This window comes from Cornus florida, unplaced genomic scaffold (assembly GCF_030987335.1).
Source record: "Cornus florida cultivar Cherokee Brave unplaced genomic scaffold, ASM3098733v1 CherokeeBrave_3.0.0_Hap2_Chr07, whole genome shotgun sequence".
Taxonomy (NCBI): Eukaryota; Viridiplantae; Streptophyta; class Magnoliopsida; order Cornales; family Cornaceae; genus Cornus; species Cornus florida.
The window spans coordinates 35,905,755-35,929,422 of record NW_026775577.1 but is presented as its reverse complement, the minus strand read 5'-3'; the positions used below and the strand labels follow the sequence as shown (position 1 = coordinate 35,929,422).

At 37.1% G+C, this 23,668-nt stretch overlaps 1 protein-coding gene across 2 annotated transcripts; it reads left to right on the top strand.

Annotated features, from left to right (window-relative positions):
* The first annotated feature begins 1,510 nt into the window (after positions 1-1,510).
* Positions 1,511-22,939, top strand: LOC132267031 (uncharacterized). Of its 2 annotated transcripts, XR_009468826.1 has the most exons (6): positions 1,513-1,970; positions 2,674-2,724; positions 2,929-2,995; positions 21,513-21,637; positions 21,730-22,031; positions 22,597-22,939. XR_009468826.1 is itself a non-coding variant. In XM_059768061.1 (3 exons), the coding sequence occupies exons 1-3, from the start codon at positions 1,588-1,590 to the stop codon at positions 3,038-3,040; spliced, it is 546 nt and encodes a 181-aa protein (XP_059624044.1). In that variant the 5' UTR covers positions 1,511-1,587; the 3' UTR covers positions 3,041-3,452. The 2 variants fall into 2 exon arrangements, 1 of the variants encoding a protein (XP_059624044.1); XM_059768061.1 differs by lacking the exons at positions 21,513-21,637; positions 21,730-22,031; positions 22,597-22,939 and having other exon boundaries at positions 1,511-1,970; positions 2,929-3,452.
* The last annotated feature ends 729 nt before the right edge of the window (positions 22,940-23,668 follow it).

Below are 23,668 nucleotides of genomic sequence, written 5' to 3'. Positions count from 1 at the left end.
AGAAGGAAAATTCTGAGATAAGAAGTTTTGTACAAGGCAAGTTCTATGCATAGAAAATTAGACAATGGAAAGAACTCTATTAGTAAAGAATGTTTATATAGAAAGAATTGGAGGACAAGTAACGCGAGTCCTACAATAATTTTACAATCTTTTGTATATAAATAGAGGCTTAGACTTCTAATAAAGGGATCAAGCAATTCTATGCTAATCTTTATACGGTTCATGTTTATTTTTATTATTTGTTGAGTGAGTTGTTTTATTGTTCTTAATCATTATTGGTTGAGCGAAATTTTGCACCTACAATATATATATATATATATATATATATATATATATATATATTCACTTATTTGAAACTTTCAATCATATCTCTTCGCTATCCAAGTTGTCCAAATTGATCCGACCAAATACTTCAACTGCTCGGACGACCTATCTGGATTAGGTTTCTTAAAGCTCTTGTTGGACGAAAACGAAGGTGGAAGGGCGTTGCCGCCGTTGCAATACACGGTATATACATATATGTATGTATATAATTATATATACTTGTGTTAAAAGAGGGTAGATGGGCAATATTGTCTTTCAGGTTTGCTTATGTTTTGGATTAAAATAAATTAAAAAAATAAAGGTAAAATTGTTATTTTATCCTTACTTAACGATCTACGTGAAAAGTGATTTGAAATCTACGTGATATTAATTTTGAAAGATGTTTCTATGAGATATTTAGCTAAATCTGAAGGGATGTTAGTAAAATTAGTCTTAAAATTAAAGAAAAAAACCACTAGACTATGAACTACGATAATTAAATGATACATATTTTCAAAGATACTCTCAAACATAATTCATGAATATCAATTCTTTAACTTTCAATAATTTATCTAAATTTCAAGAGCAATTCCCTTGCAGATCCTGGTTCATGTAAGCCTCATGAACTGCTAAGCATGCCGGGAAAAAAAAAAAAAAAAAAAAAAATTCCCGCTAAGCATGAGTAAAAAATATAAAATAAAGAGTATTAATATTTAGGTTGAAATGTCAATGTAAATTATTTAATATAATATAAAAAATAAAAATAGAAATGGGAGTCTCACTTTCTTATATTTTGAGTATACAATTTAACATTAAAAGATTTTCGTTCAAGTAAATCAAACTTTTAGGCATTTAAAAACTTTGAGAAAATTCACCCGTTAGGCACTAGGCTCATCAAAAAGGAAACACCGGATGTTGGGTTGGATAGGGTTTATTCTATTTTAGCCTAATTTTGTCTTAGTGCAGCTGGGTCATGGGGTTGGGCTGTGTGGCTTGCCCTTGTTATTTTGGCCAATCTGGTTTGTCATTGGGCTAAATATTTGGCCTGTGTTTTGTTTGGGCTTTGGCCTTGTACATTCCACCTTTTTTCAATATATAAGCGTACCTTCCCAAAAAAAAAAATCACGTAGTTGAACATTTAAGACTGTCATAGGAGCAGATGCAGTACTATATGGAAGATAAAGGGTCAATAATGTAAGGTGAGCTAATTTGTTGTTCATCAATCCGTGAGAGAGAGCACTCTTTACACCAATTTGTTTATTTTACTGGCAGCATAGCCTTAAAATGGTCTCCCTCTCTCTCTTTCTCTCTCTCTCTATAGGCCCATGGATGATGGGCCACCAGACAAAAAAAAATATTTCCCCAATCGCCTCCATCTCTATTATCGTTCTCAACTCTGAACTTCCCGCCTCTCTGTCTCTGTCTCTTTCTCTCTCTGCAACTGCAAACTACGAAATCTACAAGAATCAGAAGTTCAAAACCCATATATTTCAGTTTATCTATCTGTCTGCAAGAATCAAAAGTTCAAAACCCATTAACTATATCAAAACCCATATCTTTCAGTTTCCATCGCCCGCTGTTCCAGTTCGGCTTCGCTGTTCGCAAGCTTCAGCCGCTGTCTCTCAACTCTCAAGCTTGCCCCCCTCTCTCTCTGCAACTGCTAACTTGTATGTATGGGTTTTGTTTTTATTTATTTTTTTCTAAATCAACTAATCAAGCTCTGTATTTCTTGTTTTGCAAACTAAATCCTATTTGGTGAAAATTTTTATGATAGTTTTTATATAATTTTTTTTTAAAAAACGAAAATATCATGTAAGAAAATTCAAACCTTTTAAGTGTAGGAAAGATGCGTTTATTAATAACTTTGACCGTGTTTGACGGGTAAGTGTAGACATAGCCAATGCAAATGTACTTGTGTGTCTATAAATATGTAGTTTGCAACACTTGAAACTTCCTATTCTCAGATCATTGACCTCTGGTCTCGAATCAGAGCTCTCTCTTTCTCTTTCTGTCTAACATTAGAGATCATATAAAATAATTCTGTTTTTTTATTATAATATTTTTGGGTGATATATATTATTACTGTGTTATTGTTTATGAAATGCATTCCTTTTGTTTGTTAGGGTTTCGATTCAATTAAATCATAGATCTGATTACTTGGTTGTCTGCTAAATTTAAATTCAACAGACAAGTTACTAGAGCTAATGTTAAATTTGAAGGATATGAGGAATCAAATTATTAGGTTTTGGTGAATCACTCTGAAATATATGTTGCAAATAGTCTAAAATAATTTCGTTTTTTTATTATAATATTTTTGGGTCATATATATGTAAAATGTTGGGAATTTGATTTATTTTTGGTTATTTCTAGGGTTTTACCTCTAACTACTAGCAATCAAGGGAATGTTACCTCAGTCCTCAGGTAATTGATTTTGTTTCTACTGCCTATTTTAAAATTATTTGTTGGAAAACTTTGAATTTTCCAAGTATTTTTGATTGTTATTTTTCTATTCAATTAATCTTTAATAAAGAATTATGTTTCCTTAAAGTGTTAATACCTGATTTCCATATGTTTGTAAGTTCCTAAATTTGTTTTGATGGTCTATTCTTATCCCATATTTTACAGGCTTACCTCTTGGAAAGAGAGAAAGATAAAAGGGATTGGGTGGACTCGGCAAAAAAAAAAAAAAAAGGTACGGTCCCAAGGCATCCTTTTACTTTGGTCTTCATGTGAATAGCTCAAGCTTTCAGTTCGGTTCTAGATCACTGTTGCACTATATACACACACATATGATCTAGTAGCCGTTCTAGAGTCAACACAGTCACACACTTTTTTGCCCTTTTTTCCCTCTTAAAATATTATCCCAGCTGTTGAATGATGGACCAGGTTGATCACATCTAATTTAGACCATTTGATATAATTTCAAGTTGACCATATAGTCTTTGAATGTATTGGTACAGCTGTTGGTCATTTGAATTCTAATTTCCTCTGTAGGGCATAAATAAAGCTTGTTTCAGATTAAGTCCCAATTCCTCACTGTTTCTAAATTCCTCACTGTTTCTACCACCTCCTAAAGGAAATGATTTTGAGTCTCAATTCCTAGAAATCCAACATTGCCAGGATTAAAAAAAAAAAAAAAAAAAAAAAAATCCTAGAAATCCTTTTATGAATTTTGAAATATGACTTTTGCGAAGGAATCTGAAATTGAGATACTATAATATACTAATTAAGGTGTTAAATTAGGTCTTCCAAAGCAAGTTTTTGCAGGGTTGAGAAAATTTAACGCCATATGCTAATACGATTTGAACACGTCATGAATAAGTAGGTTTGAGTTTGGCTTAATTGTGTTCGTGTCGTAATTGCGTCAACCCGAATTGACACGGTAATTAAACGTGTTGTATTCGTGTTTAACTCACCAACCCGTTTATGACCCGATTAACTCGTTTAACTAAATGTGTGAGATTATTGTGTCGTGTTCGTGTAAAAAATGACCTATTTAGTTGAACATGTCGAATAATCGTGTCTTTGTGTTAAAAATGACTTAAACGTATGTTGTTGTGGCATTTCATATCGTGTCAATTCTTAACCTATTGATTAAACGAGTTATGCATGTCGTGTCTTGTTACTTTCATATTGTGTTCGTGTCAGGGTTTCAATAATAATTGTGTCATTTTCATGTCGACCCATTAAACAAGATAGCCATATTTTGACACGACACTAACACAACTCGCCAATACGAATTGCCTCCTCTAAATTTTTTAAACAAATTAAACAAAATCTAAAAAAATGATTTTTGAAAACACATTTATCATAGGAAAAAAATACTGAAAAGAGGATATGTTTTGGTAACTCCCCATGATTAGTTTGTGTCAAAGAAAATCACAAAGTCAGGACTTGACGATATTAGGAGGTGGTAGAAACAGTGAGGACTTGGGACTTAAATTCATGGCAAGATTTCGTTTTGACCTTCATGGACTTGTAATATTTGATTTTATTATCTGTGTTCTATTGGTGATGAAATATACATACCGATCAAGAATTGCAGTTTACTAAAGTTTTAAAAAGGCACACCTACTTATACTCTTAAAAATTGATAAGAAAATTTAATCCGTCCTCAGATCATTCACTAATTAAACACTAATATATATTGATAATTTTTATTAAAGTAGATGAACGTTTAGTTATGATAAAATATAATTAGTTGAATATACTTATAACATGATTTTCCGTACAAATTTGTTTGACTTTTGAGCGTTAGTTTGTCAAAGCATTATAAAAATAATACTTGGAAAAATGTAAGCTAAAAAGCAAAAGAAGAGTCGGAGAAAAGGGCAACCCTCACACGCGAGGGAAGAAGAGGCCCTAGATCAGTGAAAGAAGAAGAAAAAACAGAGCTAAGAGCAAATCTGCAGACTTCGTGTGCTGCTTGGTTACTGGATCTCGGGGTCCAGTGGAGGGATAGGTCATCGCCTATCTGAATCAGATGTTGCACATCTAGGATGCTGTTTGAGATAGCTTCATCAATAAATTGAAGATTCATAATGGGTTGGCAATCTCCTTCAATGAGAACATTAGAGAGTCCCAGATCAATGCAAGCTTGGGCTGCAATTTGAAGAGAGAGGGCTTCGGCAGCGATTGCGGATGGGACATTTTGGAACACAAGGCCAAAAGATCGAAGAAGGTGGCTTTCATGATTTCTGAGAATAAATCCACCACCTGCATGGATGAAGGTGGAGGAGGCCAGGAATCCAACGTGAAGACGGAGGATGGGAGGCTGGTACATGGAAATCCAGCAGGCTGTCATGAAGATGAAAGGTTGAGAAGTTGGAGAAATCTTGAAGGGCTCTATCTAGGATGATGTGAGGATTAACCCTCAAGTTGTTGAATACCAGAGTATTCCGACTCTTCCAAATACGCCAGCAAATAAATAGAGCCAAACTTGCACATTCTAGGAAGCATTTGTTATCTTTCCAAGAGAGTGACAAATTAATCCGTCTTTTGTGCCATTCTATGGGAGGAGAGTTAGAAAAATCAAGACGAAGAGGACTGAGATTCCAAACTATTTGGGCGAAGGGGCAAAGACGCAGGAGATGGTCAACTGATTTATTTTCAAAACCACAAACATTACAGTGGCTCATTTCAATCTTGATGGTCTTTAATGCCTTTGATTTTGAGAGCTTGGTTGACTGGGATACGACTCTGAGTGGTTTGCCAGAGGAAAAAAATGAAGCTTTCTTGGAGTCTTGATTTTCCAAACATTATTCCAAATGAGCTTTAGATCCGTTTCATAGCTTCAACCAATGCCTTAATGACTCGGGTTGGGATTGATAATGGAAAAAGTAGCGTAGTATGCTGATTTGACAGTGAATTGGCCATTAGGAGTGAGGACCCAAATCTTTAGAATCAGATCTGTTCAGAGAGCTTAGGGGAATCTGAAGAATACGAGCACTATTTTTTGGATTAAAAGAGTTGAGCACCACAGAAGTCTAACAAGATCGGCTTTGGTGGTCAATGAGATCGGCAATAGTATGAACATTACCACCAACAAAAGCTGAAGTGACCTTAAAGTTGGAATTCCCTGAGAGTCAAGGAGCATTCCAGCAGTCAATCGATTTACCATCTCTGATTCTCCATTTAAGACCTTTCAAGATGATCTCTTTAGTCGCATTGAGGCTTCTCCACACCCAAGAGTGGCCCGAAGTACAAGAACCAAGGAAACTGCAATTCCTGAAGTAACGCTGCTTGACAATTCTAAAAAGCACGGAGTCATTTCCAACTTCGAATTTCCATGCTACTTTCCAACTAATCCGAGGTCCAAACCTCTACCCTAATACCGTTTGTTATGCCCTGCTCCCTACGACACGTGAGCTAAACACCATTCATAAAATATACCAAAATCAGTTTAAACCATTACATACTTCCCTACTCACATTCACCTCAAGACCACCCAAGAGTGAATCAAAATTTAACTTATCAACCATCTTGCTTGTCTTAACTTTACTCACTGGAAGCTTTCATTCCGGCTAAAATCTTGAAAATATTCTGTAAAGAAAATAGGGTGAGCTACAGGAGCCCAGTAAATTCCCGGTATTTATTTATTTTTGGTAAATAAAAATGAATTAGAAATCGTTCAAAAGGGGAACGCATCCCAAGAGATATACAAGAAACCAAACAAAAACCTTATTGAAAAACAGATAACCTAAGAAAACAAATTTCTTTAAAAAAATTCACAAAAATAACAACTTTAGCACTTTTAGAATGTGAACTGCACGTAGGGGTGCAACTTGGGTTGGGTGACCCGAACCCAACCTGAACCCAACCCGAGCCCAGCCCGATTTTTCACAGGCTTGGGCAATCATTTTTACAATTAGGGTTGGGATTGGGTTGAAAAATCTAAACCCGAATTTAATTAGGGTTGGGCTTGGGTTGAAGTGCTAGCAACCCGAGCCAATCCGAACCCAAATTCCAATATTATTTTCATATATATTTTTACTTTTAAATACATTATATATAATATTTAAACTATGATTACTTTTTTTCTTTTCAACTTGTTTTGTTAAATCTTAACTTATTGTATGTTAACATTTAAGAAAATTAATTTTCTAAAAATTTGTTTGTAATTTATTAAAAATCTACAAAAAGTCTTTAAACTTTTTCTTGTTTAAGAGTAATTTAATCTAACATTAATTCAAGATCATATTAAATTTTTGGTGTAAAGATTAGTCATATGAGTAACCCGAATTAACCGAAATTTTTTACCTGGAATCTAAGCCCGAGTTGCAAGCTCGAATTTAAAAGTAGAAGGATCGGTTGGGCTTGGGTTGAGTAGTTAAGGTTGAAGATATGGTTATGGTTGGGCTTGAGTTTAGAATTTTATATGATGGGTTGGGCTTAAGTTATACCTCAAACCGGCCCAACCCGTCCGAGTTGCAACCTTAACTGCACGGTTGAGATTTAGTTACCGAAATTTAATTAGGAAAAATAATAATATTTTAATTGACCTAATATGTAAACTTTTAATTCCAAATCACCGATTTCAACTCATATGAGTAAAATATGCTCAACTAATCCATTCCGAATTTACAAATCGGAGAAGATCATCAATACCACAATTGGTCCAACAAGGTGTACTCTAGGCATCTTTAGGGACCTACCCCCGGGGACTGTCATCCCCCGTCCTTCGGATTTAGGGTCTCGCACCTTGGGACCGTGAACGCCCCCACATTAAACCCAGGTCGTTTAAGGTGTTTCAACATAAGGGAAGCTCTTATCACTACCTATTTCATGCCAGGCGCTGGTCGTCGTCCAACCATAAGCTTAAGAGTGTGCATTAAGGCGAGGGCCAAGTTTTACATTTATAAGAGCCTCTACTACCTTCACTATAAATATAGCTAGGGCGAGTAGGGATCGTCCCAAGGGATTGTGAGGGTCGAATTAGGTTGTGGAATTGTGATTAGGGTTCGTAGGTCGAGTGATCAAACAAATGGTTGGTTGGTTGTTTAAACTAGAGAGCAACTAAATTAAACTAAGTAATAGAATGCAATTAAGAGTAAATAAGAGAGAGAAGAGTCTTGGGGTTTTGAGATCACCACCAAGCAATGTATTTCTATACCATTGACAAGTGACTAATGAGGGCAAATAGTGTGTTGCAATATTGGTGTGTGTGTGTATTTGGTTGATTCAACAAGCAATGATGACTAGTTAAGCATGTATTGTCTAAACATCACGTGAAAAGCACAATATATCTAAGCAATGAAGCATATATTGTCTAAACAACATATGAAAGACACAATAGATCAAAACAAGTCGTTAATCCTTTCATTAAGCTCACAATCCAAATATACCACAATGTTAGAGACATATGCTACTTGCATTCAAAAGTATGGAACATCAAACAACAAGCATGGATTGTCCTCTCATTTAACACTACACTACAACTACACTATATCTATACTACTAGTATGAAAGTAAACTAAGGGAGAAGCACAATCCATCAAGGAATAAGTATGAACCATTTAGTAAATCACAAAAAGCATTCCATTAAGCACTATGTTTTGACAATCTCTAGATCTATAGCATTAATACACATAGACATGCATTAATAACACAAAATCTAGAGACAAGCACATGAACATCTATTCTAGCATAAATAGACATATGGATAGAATGAAATGATCAATTGAAAGCATTAAACCATATAAATCATTGAATAAACAAGATCTATATATAACAAAGTGTCAAAACATGTATTACAACACTAATCCCTCAATAATACACAAGATTAAGATATAGAAAACATGTTTGGGGCTAACTCTAGCCCCAAGAGGATGTCTAGCCACTCATGGTAGTGCTCCTCCAACCCTCAAGGGCAAGCTCCATGGTTGATGAAGAACTCCCAATGGTGTTTCTAGCCTCCTCTTATTTTCTTCTACACTAAGAATAGCTTCTAAAGTTGCCTCTACCAAAAATGCTAATCTCCCCTCAAAAAGTGTATCATATTCCTTATATAGGTAGGTTAAAATAACACACAAAATGAGTTGGGGTCGTGCAAAACATATTCCCTAATGATTAGATACAAGACAACTTGAATGAGCTGGCCTTTTAACTTTTTCGCACTGGAGGAAGTTCGATCGATCGAACCTTGGACTTGGATCGATCCAACTTGGGTACGCTCTCTGGATAAGAACAAAGCTGAGATATTTTGAAGATATTTATGGGGAAAAGGACAAAAGTGGTAGGTAGGGTGGTACAAAGGGATAAGATCAATCATTTGGATGAGGACAAAGGTGTTCGATCGATCGAAGGATGGTGTTGGATTGATCGAACTTTGGGCTTTCTGCTTTCGGTTCGAGGCTTGGATTTATCTTGAAATGCTGAGATCGATCCATGTTGGATCGATCGAACCTTCATCTTGGATCGATCGAGAAATCTGAAGTCCACCCTTTTGCTTCTTTTTCTTCTTTCTTTCTCCACTTTACTCCTTTCTTTGTTTAATCTCAGAATTGTTTCTTTTAAGCTCTTATTTGGTTGAGTTAGCTTATTTTCGGGATAAGTACCTGAAAATGGAAATAACACGAAATTAATCTAAAACGGTAAAGTAAGATAGATAAAGGTTCTAGAATACCCAAGATTAACGGGTTAAAATACACACTTTTCAGTGCTCATCACACCCCCAAACTTAAATATTGCTAGTCCCTAGCAATGAACTATAAAGTAAAGAAATGAAATGAACGACTATACAAGTATAAACTAGAATGCAATAAATGAAAACGCCACTTTCGTAGGAAACACAATTGCACTTAACACATGCAACAAGCCTTTTAAATCCCTAGGTTACCCCTAGTGGATGAGTGAAGTCTCGTGAGGGTTTCCAGAAATGATACCCACAAACATTAAGTTCATTCTTTCTAAAGAGGTACCAATATTGCAAACAAGTATCGGGAGAAAACTACCTCAAGTATGCAATTTTTCAACCCTTTCCAAGCAATCTCCCAAAATCTCAACATCAAGCAAGCAAGTATGGTCCTCCACACATCAAGAAAATGATCATGCAAATTAAAACAACTCTAAAATCCTTTTTTAGTAGACAAGCATCAATGTGTTGCTATCTCAGCCAACTAAGGAATTAATTCCATCCTTACCCTCAAACTAGTACACAAATCTAGTACCGATCATCAAGACAAAAAGTGGACCTTTTATTAAAGCTTTATTGTTCTAGGTGCGCTTATTCTTTTCACTCAATTTTTATTTATTTATTTATTTATTTATTTTAGGATCAAAGATGGAAGTATAGTGCAATGTAATGATCTATTAAGCTTTCTAGCGATTCATGAGGTCGAGCGTTAGATCAATGACTCCCAAACCAAACAACTTTAGGGCACTAGGCATTCAAATACCCCTACGGACTTACAAGCTCAAATCAACTAGGCTACAAATCAAGACAACCTCCATCCAATCATTTCCCATTTCTCACCTTTTGGGAGAAGTCCTCACTTTTTATTGCTTTTGCAATTTTTTTTTTTTTTTTTACTTCAATTATTAACCTAGAGTTTGGGCCCTTCACCTTTCGGCGCGAGAAGTTCAGTATTTGATGTGGCTAGAATCCCAGCTACTTAGTGAAAAGGGGTTGTTATCCACCTTTATCAAGAATGAAAGCTTTCAATGCACTACTAGCTCAATTGGGATATAACCAATTCAATAATCAAGAAAGCATGTACCCCTCAAATGAATGCTAGTGTGTGCCTGTGCTAGTGTAGAATCCTAGAGTGAATCTCAAAACAATCATAAAATCAAGACGATGTGGACCACAAGTGCAAGCATGATATCAATCTTTCGAAAAATTTATTCCTAAATGGCATTCAAAAGGCATACAAGGAGTATTGGACTCTCAAGTCAAGTAATTTTTAAATTTTAAGCAATATAGTCCTCAAAAGATCAAAATCATAGCTAGTTATGGACCAATCATAGAAATATCCCTCAAATACACAAGACATGCTCAAAATTTTGAATTAAAAGCTAACACTGCAAAACACCATTCCTCCCAAACTTAAATGGCACAATGTCCTCAATGTGCAAAGAGAACAAAGGAAAGAGTATACCAGTGCAACTAAGACATAGAATGATCGGGATTGAAGTATCCAAAGAGGGTGGTATGGCCCCCCCAAACTTGGGATTAACTGTGGTCCTGAAAATTGGCACTTGGATAAACTCATCAGATAACAAAATGGGATAATCAGTGCACAGTGGACATGCAAGTGTAAATGGGATAAACAGATAAAGAGATGCGAGAGGTATAAGGGTGGTCCTGAAGATCGGGTAGCGCTCTCTCACTGAAGTTATTGTGATGCACCTGATGGAGTCAAACATTCAGATATTAGAACATAATCATATGACATCCATAATAAAAGTATGGATAAAAGAAATAAAGTACTGGTACATCAAAAGATCTAAGCCGACAAACCAGCTGCAAAAATGATATATAGTATAAAGAATAGAGTATCGAAGATAGAGAAGGATCATAAAAAGATAGAAAGAACTGGGAGCTCAGGATGATGAGGTAAGACGGGTAGGTCGGGCTCCCCGGATATCTCTGGATAGATTTCGGAACATAGCTGTGACATCCGTGCAAAAGGTAGCAAAATCAGCTCTGTGGGCCATAAGATCAGCTTTGTGGGCCGAAAGATCAGCTCGCATAGCAACAACAACATCATCAAGAGTCTGCAGGCGTACTCCAAAGCCAGGGGTCTGATCTGGAGCCTCAGGTATAGAAGAATCAGAAGACTGAGAATCCTGAGTCTGCTCCTGCTCATGAATGGGTGACCTAGCTAGAGAGTGCTGCTATGCCTCATCTGCAGGTTGCTCTAAATCTATGTCCATATGCTCGGCAGCCGGATCGACTGGTGCGTCGTCCGCTGCTGGATCTGCTGCTGCTGGGGCTGCCTCTGCCTCCTCCTCCTTTAAATCATCCGCTGCCTGTACAGTGTGGTCCTGAAGACGCCCAATGATACTATTGTAGCTCTTGTCCCAATCCTTCTTCTGGAAGGAACAAGATCCTGTCTCTGGGAGCTCCCGTGGATGGAATGGGTAGCGCTAGTCAATAAGAATCTGGGTGATGAGGTGGCCAAAAGGAAGGAACTTGGCCCGCTTGGGCCGCTCCTTGCTAATATAAGTGTCATACAGCTGCCTCATCATGGTCTAGATGAGCGCGGGAATAGACACCCAGCACCCTGTATAGAATGCGTAGAGGGTTGTCAAGTAATCTCCTCGCCGCTGAATCTTGTGGCCGGCCATATAAATGTTCCGAAAGAGAACGGAATCAACAAACCACAGGTTGTCTAGAAGATATGTGCGGGTGACGAAAGTCTCGCCAGCGGCATGGTGACATGTCAAAGCAACTGCCATGTCGGCATAAGAAGGCCTGTATAGCCTCGGATAGAGCTCTTGAAGCTCTGGAGGGCATCTATGTGGATAATGGCATGATTTGGAAAGTGTGTCCATCGTGATAGTAATCTGGTGGCCATCAATAGAAGTGACCATCTCTGCTGTAGTGCGCGGGGACGGTCGGAGGTTCTGGAAGAACACTCGGACAAGCCTCGGATAGACGGGCTCAGTAACTGGGGCAAGAATAGCTGAAAGGCCCCTCCTAACAATATCATCATACCCTGATCGGGTCAGCACCGATCGGGAAAAGAAAGCTATGTCAAAGAATGACTCGTGGGCCACGGTCATCTGTGTATATCTGGGCAATTGCCGGTCAAGCTGGCGAGCTGGCTGAGCTGGCTGAGGTGGTGGAGATGGTGATGGGGTGCGCTCAGCCTCGGCCTGATCCAGAGATGGAGACGAAGACGGTGTAAACTTAGCCTGAGCCTGAGATGTAGAAGCAATATGCTCATCCTCAGTTGTATGAGAGGGTGACTGAGGTGGAGTAGATTGTGCTGGCTCCTGAATATGAGAGGGCTCTGCTGGCTCGGCTGTCTTATGCCGGATACGTCTTTGTGATCTCGGAGGTCCGTGTTGCCTGTTGGCAACAGTCTTCCTCTTAACCATGGCCTGCAAAAAGGAAAAGAAACACTTGCAATGGAAGTTAGTGCCAGAATAAAGAATTGAAAGCACAATATAGACACATGTATGTCAACGAAGATAGACAAAACATAAATGACATGAATCTATGCAAGTGATAGAATGTGAAGCATGCTAAGCAATATAAGTATGAAATGCATCCAATGTGGAATATCACAGGCATTGGGCATAAATAAGATAACATGAACACAATACATGATGAATGAAGTGTGTATGTGAGATCTGTGAAGTTCGATCGATCATAAAAAGAAGTGAAATCGATCACAAAAGTTGGATCGATCGAAGGTAAGTGAGATCGATCTCACTACTTCGATCGATCAGGACACAAGTTCGATCGATCGAACTGTACGATGCGAAAACTGAAAGGTCACAGATCTGTGAAAATGGAAGCACGGGCCCACACGAACATGTTCATGGGCCCATCTACACATCAAATCAACATTTTTAGTCACTTAGTGGAGCCCATAGTGCAACAAATCAAATCAAAACACAAAAAAAATATAAAAACATATATACATATATATACACATATATACACAGTGCTTCAAAGGTTCATCAATGGCGGATTCAATCATGTAAAAGCATGAATGCAACAAGTAAAGCATGTAATCATCAAATCGAAGCTTAATCATAGATGAGATCTCGGATTTTACCTCAAATCTAAGAGAGAAGTGGATACGAAGAGGGAGAGATGAAAACCGAGATGAGAAAGAGAGAGTCGAAGCCTGGATCTCGCCGAAAATCTCACCGGAGATGGAGAAGATGATGAACAGTGACGGCGACGAGAGAGAAGGGGGGGGGGGGGGTTAGGGTTTGAGAGAGGGCGGATCGATCTAATGAAACGATCTTGAAACCCTCGGTTTCTATTTTTAAAAACATCCCCGACAGAGTTCGATCGGTCAAACCTTCAATGAGATCGATCGAACTTTCTCTCTTCAAAATATTTTTAGAATTTTTGAAAAAAAAAAAAATAAAAAACTAAAAGAAAAAATTAAAAATTAAAATTGTAAAATAGAAATTTTTTTTGGATTTTTGAAAAATAAAAATAAAAATAAAAATAAAATCTTTTTGGTATTTTTGGAAAATAAAATAAAATAAAAATATTTTTGGATTTTTGAAATATGAAAAGTCAAAATAATGAAATGGAGAAGTGAGATCGATCGGAACAAAAGTTCGATCGATCAGACAGAGAGTAGAAATATGTAGGTTTTTGGCTCAGAAAATTTGGCTAAGTGTTGGAACTTGAGATCGATCGAATTATGAAGTTGGATCGATCGAATGTCTATGATCGATCTGAAAACAAATTTGAATGATGGGACAGAGAGGTGGTTTGGATGTAGGTTCTGCGGCTCAAAAATATTCTAAGTGTTGAAACTCAAGATCAATTGAACTGTGAAGTTCGATCGATCGAAGGTACTCTAATCGATCTGACAGAGAACAAAAATATGCAGAGTTTCTTGGATCGATGGGACAGAGAGGTGGTTTGGATGCAGGTCCAAAATTTTTTCTAAGTGTTGGCTGCAAATAGGAGTTCGATCGATTGAAATCCAGAGTTGGATCGATCGAATTCATGCAGAATGCTCAAAAATGACATGAAAGCTCATGCAATCCTCACCAAAGTTCCTTCTAATGCATATGAGAACCAAAAACAAATATCTAGACTTCACAAGAAACAAATTGAAAGATAGAAATGGGGGAGAAATATTTGACACCCTACAAATGCTTTTGCTAGTCTTTAACGTCTCTAGCAAGACATTGGGCTCTTTTAGCCTAGATCAAAGATCTTGTTGCTCATCCCCTCCTTTTTGGGGTGATAGATACCTTGAGCTCCACCTAACAAATGGTTCTTGGAAAAACTTGTGGGATTTAGCTCAAAAGAAGGTTTTGATCCTTTGTCTATGCAATCAAAATTTTTGGGCTTCCATGCCCTTTCACAATAAGAATTTGAAACAATGTCTTTAGAATGCAATGTTGAAGATAAAGCTTTAGAAACCTTTGAATCACACAAAAACTCATTTCCTTCATAATTGGACTCATGACATTTTTCCACAACATTGACCTCTCCTTCATACTTGTCAAATGAGTTAGGGGTTGGATTGAATATATTCAACTTCACTTTCATGTGGCCAAAAGAGATCTTCATTACCCCCGTCCTACAATTGATGTTGGCATTTGCGGTTGCCAAGAAAGGACGGCCAAGGATAACAGGTATTTGGCTCTTAAGATTGGGAACCAGTTCTGTGTCTATGACAACGAAATCAACTGGGAAGAAAAACTTATCAATTTTAATCAAAACATCCTCAATGACACCCCTAGGATTTTTGATGGATCGGTCGGCAAGTTGTATAACTACCGACGTTGGTTTTAATTCCCCTAAGCCTAGTTTGACATAAACCGAGTAAGGAAGAAGGTTAACACTTGCTCCTAAGTCAAGAAGCGCCCGATTAATGATATGCTCACCAATGATGCATGATGTAGTGGGTGAACCGGGGTCCTTAAACTTTTGGAGAGTGTTGTGTTGCAAAATTGAGCTCACTTGCTCGGTCAAAACCACTTTCCTTGGTGCTTGGCTTTTGTTCTTCCTCTTTTGGGTGCAAAGATCTTTTAAAAACTTGGCATAAGCCGGTATTTTCTTGATTGCATCCAAAAGTGGGAGATTAACTTTAACTTGCCTAAACATTTCCATAATCTCATTGGTTTTAACCTTTTGCTTTTCTTTTGAAATGGACCCTTTCAAGGCGTCCGAAAATGGAGTTTTTTGAAAAACTTTTTCAGAATTTTCTTTCAAAGCCTCTTCAACACAAGAAGTTTTTAAATCATTTTTCAAATCACTTTTCAACAAAACTTTCTCAACATAATTTTTCAAAACTCCTTTTTCAAACACATTTTTCAAGACTTTCTTCAATGAATCATTTTCAAGATCACTTTTCAAATCATATTTTGAAGATTTCTCATTCACATAATCATGCACATGCAATGAAGGAGGAATAGAATGTGAAACGGGACGGGTGACAACTTGAGGTTGCACCGGTTCACTCTCTTCATTGGTCATTTCAACTTGATTATCCACAACTCTACCACTCTGCAAGGTGGTCACCGCATTGACATGTTCTATGGTACACCCTTTCGATGAGGATTGGGTTTCCACAACACATTTTTGCTTAGGCGGGGCATTCATAGGCATCTTTCCCTTCTCTCTAGCATTAAGAGTGCTAGCTATTTGCCCTACTTGGGTTTCTAGCTTTGCAATAGATTGAGAGTGAGAATGAAGCAATTGTGTGTTTGCCTCAAGAGTGCCCAAAGCATTCAAAACTTTTTCTTCAAAGGTGGGACTTCTAGAATTACCTTGGGAATATGATTGATTGGGAAAATGAGAATTCGAGAATTGATTCCCTTGTTATTGGTAAGACCTATAACTTTAGGATACTTGGTTTTGAAGTGGAGGTGGAATATACTTCCCTTGGAAACCGCCTTGGGAAGGGTTTGAGCCCTCTCCTTGGTTTTTCCAAGAGAAGTTCGGATGATTTCTCAAACTTGGGTTGTAATGAGTACCATAAGGATTTCCCCCTTGATTCACAAAAGTTGCATTGACTTGCTCATTAGGTTCACTTTGCATTTGTCCATGAGGATAATGAGAAGTAGAATGAAGAACACTAGAGCAAGTCATACAAGATTCATTGGATGCACGATGAGAATGGTTAGTGTAGGAAGATACTTGGTTCGCCGAGTTTTGGTTGATCAAGAATTGATCAAACCTTTGAGATAGAGATTTCATCTCGGTAGCTATCTTATTTGAATGGTCGACTTAATGTAAGCCAACACTCTTCCTACCTTGGGTATTTCTACCATTCTTTGAAGATAATGTTCTATGCAATGAATTTTCACTCATGCTTTCATAAAGACGCCACACATCATCCTCATGCCTATCAATGTAAGAACCACCCATGGAAGCATCAACCATACCCTTGTAATTGTCCGATAAGCTCTCAAAAAAATATTGACCTAATTGCCATTTGGGCATATCATGATTTGGACACTTCCTAAGCAATTCATTAAAGCGTTTCCATGCCTTATGAAATGTTTCCCCATCCTCATGTGTAAACTTTCTAATAGACGTTCTCATGGCATTGGTCTTTGAAACCGGATAGTACTTTTTCAAGAACTCTTGTTGCATTTCTGCCCAAGAAGTGATTGAAAAAGGCCTAAGATTGTTGAACCAATACTTTGCCTTGTCCTTTAGGGTGAATGGAAAAAAGGTTAAGCCTTAAGACCTCTTCCGGCATGTCCGTATATCGAACGGTGGAACAAACTTCAAGGAACTCATCCAAATGTTTGTAAGGTTCTTCACTAGGAAGTCCATGAAATTTAGGAAGCATTTGAATGGTTTGTGCTTTGATCTCATAGTGATGTGCTCTAAATGGTGGCAATTGGATGCATGTAGGTGCATTATACTCATTTGGCACATAATGGTCTCTTAAAGCAAGTGGTGGGTTAGCTACTTGAGGTGCAACATGAACACCTTGATTTTGAATTCCTTGATTTTGAATTCCTTGATTGATGATGGGAGGTTATGGAGCATACATTGGCCTTGGTATTCCAAATGGAACTTGGCCTTGTTGTTATTGAGGTTGGTGAATGTATGGCCTAGGCATGCCTAATGGTACTTGCATGTTATCATGATGCACATTAGGATGAAGAATACCTTGTTGGTTTATGTGACCAAGGTCCTCAACATGATCATCATTATGGTCTTCTATTGATAGATTGGTTTTATTTGAACTTCCTCTTCCCCTAGGATTTCTAACGATGGATTCAAGATGCAAATCTAAAGGGATAAGAGTGGGTCTCAATGAACGACGACCATGCATGCACAATAACAAACAAACAAGCAAAACAAATGCACAAACACTTCGCCTTCCAACAATGCAATTAAACTTCCTCCACAATCACAATTCCCATGTTTGAAACAACAATGATGCAATGACAAGAAGAATAAATGCCTCCACGCAGGCCTACGATTTAACTAAGGAGATTAAGTCAAGAAAGTCTCACAAAGGTCCTATAGCACTTCAACTCCAAATTTAGCTTAGCTTAGCAATTTGTTTTTTAGAATTTTTGGCTTTTTCCTTTATTTTGCTTAGCTCATTTGCTTAATTGTTCCTTTGCATGGCTTTTCTTCAACTCAATGCACCTAGTCAATCAAGAACAAACATAATGAGTAGTCAAAAGAAAAATAAAAATAAAGTAAAGACACGATCAAAAGAGTACTAATCCTAATTGAATTCCACAAATTCGACATTGCCAAATCAAGTCAATCAATCCCCGGCAACGGCGCCAAAAACTATGGTCGTCGTCCTACCATAAGCTTAAGAGTGTGCATTAAGGCGAGGGCCAAGTTTTACATTTATAAGAGCCTCTACTACCTTCACTATAAATATAGCTAGGGCGAGTAGGGATTGTCCCAAGGGATTGTGAGGGTCGAATTAGGTTGTGGAATTGTGATTAGGGTTCGTAGGTCGAGTGATCAAACAAATGGTTGGTTGGTTGTTTAAACTAGAGAGCAACTAAATTAAACTAAGTAATAGAATGCAATTAAGAGTAAATAAGAGAGAGAAGAGTCTTGGGGTTTAGAGAATACTACCAAGCAATGCATTTCTATACCATTGACAAGTGACTAATGAGGGCAAATGGTGTGTTACAATATTGGTGTGTGTGTGTGTGTGTGTTTAGTTGATTCAACAAGCAAGGATGACTAGTTAAGCATGTATTGTCTAAACATCATGTGAAAGGCACAATATATCTAAGCAATGAAGCATATATTGTCTAAACAACATGTGAAATGCACAATAGATCAAAACAAGTCGTTAATCCTTTCATTAAGCTCACAATCCAAATATACCACAATGTTAGAGACATATGCTACTTGCATTCAAAAGTATGGAACATCAAACAACAAGCATGGATTGTCCTCCCATATAACACTACACTACAACTACACTATATCTATACTACTAGCATGAAAGTAAACTAAGGGAGAGGCATAATCCATCAAGGAATAAGTATGAACCATCTAGTAAATCACAAAAGCATTCCATTAAGCACTATGTTTTAACAATTTCTAGATCTATAGCATTAATACACATAGATATGCATCAATAACACAAAATCTAGAGATAAGCACATGAATATCTATTCTAGCATATACAGACATATGGATATGGATAGAATGAAATGATCAATTGAAAGCATTAAACCATATAAATCAATGAATAAACAAGATCTATATATAACAAAGTGTCAAAACATGTATTACAACACTAATCCCTCAATAATACACAAGATTAAGATATAGAAAGCATGCTTGAGGCTAACTCTAGCCCCAAGAGGATGTCTAGCCATTCATAGTAGTGCTCCTCCAACCTTCAAGGGCAAGCTCTATGGTTGATGAAGAACTCCCAATGGTGTCTCTAGCCTCCTCCTCTTTTCTTCTACACTAAAAATAGCTTCTAAAGTTGCCTCTACCAAAAATGCTAATCTCCCCTCAAAAAGTGTATCATATTCCTTATATAGGTAGGTCAAAATAACACACAAAATGAGCTGGGGTCATGCAAAGCATATTCCCCAATGATTAGATACAAGACAACTTGAATGAGCTGGCTTTTTAACTTTTTTCGCACTGGAGGAAGTTCGATTGATCGAACCTTGGACTTGGATCAATCAAACTTGGCTGAGATATATCGAACTAAGGCTGAATCGATCCAACTGGGGTACGCTCTCCGGATAAGAACAAAGCTGAGATATTTTGAAGATATTTATGGAGAAAAGGACAAAAGTGGTAGGTAGGGTGGTACAAATGGATAAGATCAATCATTTGGATGAGGACAAAGGTGTTGGATCGATCGAGGGATGGTGTTGGATCGATCGAACTTTGGGCTTTCTGCTTTTGGTTCGAGGCTTGGATCTATCTTGAAATGCTGAGATCGATCCATGTTGGATCGATCGAACCTTTATCTTAGATCGATCGAGAAATCTAAAGTCCACCCTTTTGCTTCTTTTTCTTCTTTCTTCCTTCACTTTGCTCATTTCTTTGTTTAATCTCAGAATTGCTTCTTTTAAGCTCTTATTTGGCTGAGTTAGCTTATTTTCGGGATAAGTGCCTAAAAATGGAAATAACACGAAATTAATCTAAAAAGGTAAAGTAAGATAGATAAATGTTCTAGAATATCCAAGCTTTAACGGGTTAAAATGCGCACTTTTCAGTGCTTATCAGGTGCCTACACAATTGAAGGACCAAAACCAAATATCGAAGTCAGTAACAATATGCCATGCCACGAACAAACACTTCCCTTTCCGCCGTTACAATTATGTAGAAAATTATCAATAAATCAGGTATTTCATATTCTTTGACAAAGTAAAATTATGGACAAATCTTATATAGTCCACTTTAATTTCCAAAAGTGTCATTTTCAAATACAAAGCATAGATATGATATAAGATTATTCGATGAGATTGCTGTCCAAAAATTAACTCAGTAAAAACACATTATTTTCATAAATTTATCAAAAATAGCATACTAATCCAAATTACATGAAACCAATTTATTTTCACATGGAACCAGTTCAAAGAATACTAGTTTCAGCTCTAAAACTCAACCAGTTCATATTTTCACATGAAACCAATTCAAAGGGTAGCAGGCGTCTAAAACCAATCATTTCAATTTTCACAAGGAAAGCATCACCAAGAGAGACTATAAGGTTTTGAAATTTTTTAACAATATTTTATAAATGAAATTTGGGAACCTACCTTCTGATGTCCCTCTTAATTTTTCTCTTCCTTTTTCTTTCCTTCTTCTTCTCTCTCTGGCCTTGAGAACCTCCCCTTGCCTCATCACCCATCTCTTTCTCTTTCCTATCCGAGCCAGCCTTTCAAAATTTTTTTTTTTTTTTTCATTCTTTGTCCCTCTGCGTCTGGTCATCCCTCCTTGATCCTTTTCTCATATTCTATTATATAAATATATATATGACTTTATATATATAGTGGCTGAATAGAGGAACTTTTCCCAGCAGCTTTCATCTACTATAGAAGAATACATGTTCAACTCTTCCATGCGCCCAAGGTGGTTTTAGGGACTTCTTTTGATAACTTTTATCCTGCTGTCTCATGCCAAAACCCCCCCTCACATTGCATGGGTAGAAAATGTAACATCCAAAACTCCCTCACATTGCACGGGTCGAAAGTGTGAGCACGTTTTCGTAGTGTTGGCACACCTGCCACATTCGTGCAGTACTACATGAATGCACACACTTGTCTACTTAATTTCTACGATAAGGCTCTATGACTACTGTCATTAATTAATTACCACCATCGCTCACCAAAGAACCCCATTTTGAAACTCAGGATATTACATTGAATGAGTTTGCTTATTCTTGAATTTTGTTGAAGTGGAATTGGGATTGCTTGATGAGGAAGATGGTACAAGACAATTATCCTAGCATGAGAGGATTTCTTGTTTATATATTGGCTTAGGTTTATTTACTTTGCTTTATATTAGCCATTTTCTAATTCATCATGTCTGTAATATTAATGTGTTTTTTTTTATAATAATATTGGAATGATTTAATCCAATTTAGAAAATTGGTTGAGTTGGCTGCCAGCAAATTCCCGTATATGGGTTATCCTCGGCCAAGCGCGTTTTTTTATTTGATGAATTGGTATCCTGCTATATCCGCCGATGCGAGACGATGGAAGAGTTGAGGTAAGATTATTCACTCATTTCTTGTTTGGTTCATTTTTTTTCAATAATATTTATAATATTATGTTTTTCTGACATTTTATTTATGTGATTAGGGAATTGTGGTTCTTTATGAGGACAAATCCATTATTTTATAACAGCGAGAAGCGATACAATTTTGTGCAAAAAGCATTCATGCTGCAAAAGACGGAGTATGATTTTATTAAGAAAGTTTCATTGAACACGAGGTCGATGGATATGGCCGACTGGCACATTGAAGTGCAAGGAGAACATGAGCTATATAATGTCCTAATATATGGTACTGAAGGTAGCTTTTTCGGTATTTGCCTGTTCCAAAGTTTTTCTTTCAAATGGCAGAGAACTATTATAAACTACCTACTAATGATACTAATGAGAGGTAATGTTCACTCTTCTTTCTTTCTTTTTTTGTTTTTTGTTTTGGAAAAATTACATATACATGGAGTCAAAGTTCCATATTTACTTAGAGACTGAGTCAAAGTTCCATATTTCTCTAAAATGGATTGCTGAGGTGGCACATGGTTTTTTACTGTTTAGAAAATTGTGGTGCCTAAAATGCACTTCCCTAACAAAAAAGTAGTACCTTCAGTGTAAAAAAGTAGTACCTTCAGTTCAAAAAAGTAGTACCTTCGGAGAAAAAGTAGTACCTTCGGGGGTGTTTAAAAAACATGGTACCTGGACGCCAAAAAGTAGTACCTTCAGTTCAAAAAAGTAGTACCTTCGAAGAAAAAGTAGTACCTTCGTGGAAGGGTATTTTAGGCACCACAATTTCTAAACAGTAAAAAACCATGTGCCACCTCAGCAATCCATTTTAAAGAAATATGGAACTTTGACTCAGCCTCTAAGTAAATATGGAACTTTGACTCCATTTATATGTAATTTTCCCTTTTGTTTTTCCTATTTTTGTTTTGTTTGGTTTATAATATATCTTAATCTTATTGTAGGGATATGAGCCTACAATCCTTGAAAGATCCTCCCTACCCATTGGGTCGCTATTATATTTGATGGAGAACCAGACCTGGCCTGAGTGCTTGAAGTCTATTTGACCCACACCTATTATTAGAGACGTGGGAAAGAAAGATAGAATTCAGGATTTTGCTTTTATAATTATTATTGAATTTTAAGGTTTTATTTATGGTAATAGGAATTTTAGGCTCTTCTTTGATGCCTATTTATATGTTGGTTCAGACATTGTGAAAGTCAATTTGAATTTTGAGATGGAAAATACTTGAGTTACGGCCGATTGTGCCCTCCTGAGTGATGTGGTTGAATAAAAATCTGACACGTGTTGAGAAATATTATAATATTTAAAATGATAAAACTAAATTATACCCATTTAAAAAGTTTATCCGGGTAGATTCACGTGAAAGAAATCTCATTCTATGAAATCTCCATACCAAACCCCTAACTATCGTCGCCGCCGCCGCCAGTCCCACCCTCTCTCCGCCACCCCTTTAGTAAACAAAGCTTCCTCAAATCTACACAGCCACCAGTTGAGAGATCAGTTCTCTCTCTCACTCCCATCTTCTCCGTAATAGCATGCAGCCAGTGATTGGAATCGCAACCATCGAGCAATATCGTCTCCTTAGGGGTACGATTTGACGGTGACAAAAGGAGAGGCAAAGGAGATAGGAAGTAAAGAGAGAGGACGGAGGCGTAGAGAGAGAGAGTAGGAGCTATGGAGCATCGTAGTGATTGTTTGGTGGTGATTATGGAGTGAAGAGGCGTATTGTGGTGGATTTCCGTTGTGGGTTGATTAATTGTTTGTTTGCTTCCGTGAGATGGTTTGGTGGGTGTTGTGGTGCATAAGCGGCAAAGGAAGGGAGTTGAAAGGGTGATGGAGGAGTGGTGGTTAAAATGGGGTTTCTTGATTTTGGAAGTGTAATTATTCAAATGGGTAGAGAGATTGAGACCGGGTTAAGCCGTTTTAAAATGGTTTAATTCATTTTTTTTTTACTTTGAGACAAGTGTCAAATTTTTATTACGCCACCTAATCTATAGAACAAAGTTTATCCT

Excerpts from the sequence above, each read along its gene's own strand:
- LOC132267031 (XM_059768061.1), top strand. The coding sequence starts at position 1,588 with ATGGTCTCCCTCTCTCTCTTTCTCTCTCTCTCTATAGGCCCATGGATG. Across the intron at positions 1,971-2,673 it reads CTCTCTGCAACTGCTAACTT|GGTTTTACCTCTAACTACTA; the intron begins GTATGTATGGGT and ends GGTTATTTCTAG. Across the intron at positions 2,725-2,928 it reads AATGTTACCTCAGTCCTCAG|GCTTACCTCTTGGAAAGAGA; the intron begins GTAATTGATTTT and ends CATATTTTACAG.